The sequence below is a fragment of the Atta colombica genome, unplaced genomic scaffold, assembly GCF_001594045.1.
Source record: "Atta colombica isolate Treedump-2 unplaced genomic scaffold, Acol1.0 scaffold73, whole genome shotgun sequence".
Taxonomy (NCBI): domain Eukaryota; kingdom Metazoa; phylum Arthropoda; class Insecta; order Hymenoptera; family Formicidae; genus Atta; species Atta colombica.
In genome coordinates this window covers 458,430-462,254 of record NW_017259565.1, presented here as the reverse complement: position 1 = coordinate 462,254, position 3,825 = coordinate 458,430, and the positions used below count along the sequence as shown (strand labels likewise).

The 3,825-nt window shown below is 29.8% G+C and overlaps 1 protein-coding gene across 1 annotated transcript in view; it reads right to left on the bottom strand.

Annotated features, from left to right (window-relative positions):
- LOC108692489 overlaps positions 1 to 2,173 on the bottom strand; it is a 37,033-nt gene extending 34,860 nt beyond the window's left edge. Inside the window, exons 1-2 of the mRNA XM_018200762.1 lie at positions 2,082 to 2,173; positions 1,231 to 1,350 (exon numbers count right to left, since the gene is read on the bottom strand). Coding sequence (XP_018056251.1) covers positions 1,231 to 1,340 — 110 coding nt within the window. The 5' untranslated portion in view covers positions 1,341 to 1,350; positions 2,082 to 2,173. The remainder of the gene's footprint in view (positions 1 to 1,230; positions 1,351 to 2,081) is intronic.
- Positions 2,174 to 3,825: the final 1,652 nt, after the last annotated feature.

Sequence of the window (3,825 nt, the reverse complement as noted above, 5' to 3'; positions counted from 1 at the left end):
TATATATATATTTTTTTTTTTTTAATAAATGCTATTTTTAGGAATTTAGATTATAATTTACAAATCGATTTTGAGAATCTGGAAAAAGGAAACAATGAAGGAAAAATGACAATATTAAACAAATTTTATATGGAGCTTTTGGTAAAAAGGAAAATTAAAATGAGAAAAGGGGAACAATGAATTCTCACCTATAGGGAGAGAAGGATTTCATTACAAAAAAAACTAGACATAAGTTTGGATTGAACCTTGCTTCGCATGAAAAACTGTAAATGTTCATATGGAACTTTGTTTCATGTCAATTTACATCCATGCAAAGCAAATTCAAATCTAAACCTATATATTTAATTTTTTTGTAGTGGAGCTCTTCACAGAAGAGATAGAACTCACTGTATACACATCTGCATTTTATAACGTAAAGTAAGATTCCATGTGGACTTATATAACTTTCCACACAAAGCGAGATTCAACTCAAAATATACCAAATAATATTATATTACTGCTTAAAAATATCAGAGAGAATAATTAATTTGTAATAATTAATTGTTAATAACATTTTAATAAACATTGACCTATAGCTAAAATCTTTCAAAGAGCACTCAACATTATGAGTTTGACATATATAATATATAACTGATTTCCTTATATTAAATAATTATTTAACCCTAATAAGCTTTAGCCCTAATCTTTATGGACACACAGATATATATGCTCAAATATAATTATATTTATAATATATATGACAATATGTATATGTATGTATATATTTGTATACAAGTCAAAATATAAATATTAAAGACAAAATTTCAATGTGTATATTTCAGTGTATGCATTTTCTTTATTTATGTAAGCTTTATGAATATTTAAAGAATTTTTTGCCAATTGACAAAATGCATATAAGTTTATTATATATAAAAAATAATTTGCATGCAAATAATGAATTTATAAGAGCAAATCTAAGTGCATGCTGAAAAATCTAAGATATTGTAAGAACTAAAATCAGAACTAGTCTCTTTTTGTTCCTATAAACTTAAATGAAACAATAGACTCTAACTTGACTTCTCAACTTTTTAAGTGTTAATAATGACATGTCTTTGTTTTGTAACATATAACAGAAATGGTAATAAATTCGTTACTGAATTTATATAAATCATTCCATGAGCATTCTCTCTATAATATTGCAGAATCTAAAACTGAATAATTAAAATTGAAGTAAGACTATTCACAAATTACCTTAGCCTATTTTTGTACAAGCGATGCCTTCCATCAGTCTCTTTGTAATCAGTCTCTGTATCACTGCTGCTGTCTTGCATATAACTGATGCGTTCCGACGGATTTAACATGTTATACCACCTGACAAAAATAGAAAAACATATACATTATAAATAGGAAGAAATCCACGATCTTGCCCTCTTTCCTCTTCTCCGCGAAACGTTGACCAAACATTTAGAAGATATATTAGTATGCTAGATTTATTCTTTTATGAAAAAAATGTCTTAAACTTTTGATAAATATCTTAACTTTAAAAAATCATTATAGACTGCACAAGTTTCTCTTCTTTATGTTATCTTGTTTTTTTATAATGTCAAACAACGATTTTTGTCATTCTTATATTCTATTCATCAACATATAATAAGTTTCTAGATTTTTTGTTTATTTATCAAATACGAAGATGTTACGAAATGCGATGAAAAGATGAAACGAAAAGCGATGTCTTCTATCGAGACTTTTAAATTTTCAAAATGTTTTGACCTTCTTAGACTGTGTTTTAAAAATTCGAATCTTTTATCACATACATCAAGGATAATACAATATAGATAACGATAATACTTTGAGAGAAAAAAAAGGTCAAAAGCAATCTGTCTATTGACTTGATCGGACGTATTATTGCGTTATTATTGTTGAAAAGTGTGACCGGCTTCTAACGCGCAATTTATGCTACTCTTTTAGACTTTCGTGTTCTGCATATTGTTTTTTGTTACTCACTGTGTAGACATAGTCATAGACATTTTCGATTCTGGCCGTATCAACTGTGTTAGAGTCAGGGCTATTCTAACGCGAAGAAGAAGAACGATAATACTTACGAGCTCGAGAGAGACCAACCGAGCCGTTTAAAAAATCTCTTTGTGAACTTGCAGATCTCCAGATCGTATGAATCAGCACGAATGAGATGAATAACAACGGCCCTTCAATTGATTAATGTAACAAAACTACATGCACCTAATACATCGATGCACATCAATGTACATTTATTTATTAAAGATCTGTTTTTTTATATCTGCAAAAGGGCATTGGTTGTATATTTCTTGAGATTCTTGAGAGATGAAAATTACAAAAATGAGCAAATTCACTAGGTTTTAACCAATAAAATTATAAATATTCTAGTGAATTTGCTCACTTTTGTAATTTTAGATTCGTTCTTTTAGCTAAAGTTCTTGTACTAAAAGCCATCATACGCAAAAGGCTTGAGGCCTTAGGCCGAGTTCACATTTTAATGGAAAAACGGAAAGCGGAAACTAATCAGAACTCACAGAAAGACAGAAGCAGATAAGCGAAATGTATCGCCTACTATTACTGCGAGTTCCGATTGGCTTCCGCTTTCCGCTTTTCCGCTTTTTCGTCGAGGTGTAAACGTGCCCTTAGAGTACTATTAGACCGGGTTCATCCTTAATGGAAAAACGGAAAGCGGAAAAGCGGAGGAAAGGCGCTTATAAGAAATTTGAATTTTTATAAAGCTACGCTATGATTTTTCTAAAAAAAAAAAAAAGACATAATTCGATCGTGTCATGAAAATTGTTTATAGCTAGTATTTTTAAATCAGAATTATATAATATTATAATGTTAATGAACTCGTTATATAAAAATAATATTCACATTAATAATAATAATAATATTAAACAGTAATAAGTATATTAACAGTAATAATAAATTAAAAATAATTAAATGGATTAACCATTAACCGTTCAGAAGTCATATCTGATCCGAAAGTGGCCGGATTTACCGTTTAGAGGCCATATCTGGTCCGAAACTAGCCGGACTAACCGTTTAATTGATTAAATACTTATATATGAAAATTGTAATTAAATAATTATGTAATTGAATAATTATGTAATTGAATAATTATATATAAAAAAATAATATACTACATGAAAATTGTAATTAAATGTGAAATTGTAATTTAATAATATACGCACACACACACACACACACACACACACCACGCGCGCACCATGCATACTTCATTACGAGAATACTTATCGTATACAAATATAACAGTCTACACAGTATAGTGTTTCTAAAAAAATTTGATTTAATTTTTTAATAAAACTTAATTTTATTAATCCTTTACCATACTTTTCTCTTACAAATTAAAAAAAAATTAAGCTTTGTACGAATGATGTATCACGATTCTCACCCATGATACTCATGTTTGGCCCGATTTCCTTACCACGAGTCTCACCCAATAGGTTTGTCGCGTCGCATGTTCCAACATGCCCAACATGCTTCAATACATTCGCGTCACCGGAACCAATATGGCGATTAGATGTTTGCGTCGCGTTAGAGCATTGATCCATGGATCAATTAAGAGCATGCTCCATTTGCTTCACCTTAGAAGGTAATACGATTGGGACATGTTAGGCCGAAATCAGACTATGCATTGAAGATTGAGATTAAAGATTAAAGATTGAAATTTCACCAAGGAGGACAAAGAAGTTTTGACTCCTTTTATTCTGATTGGTCAAACTTCAATCTTTCAATCTCATTTTTCACTGCATAGTCTGATTTCGATCTTATGCACGTATGCGTAATGATTGAAAACGTACAGTC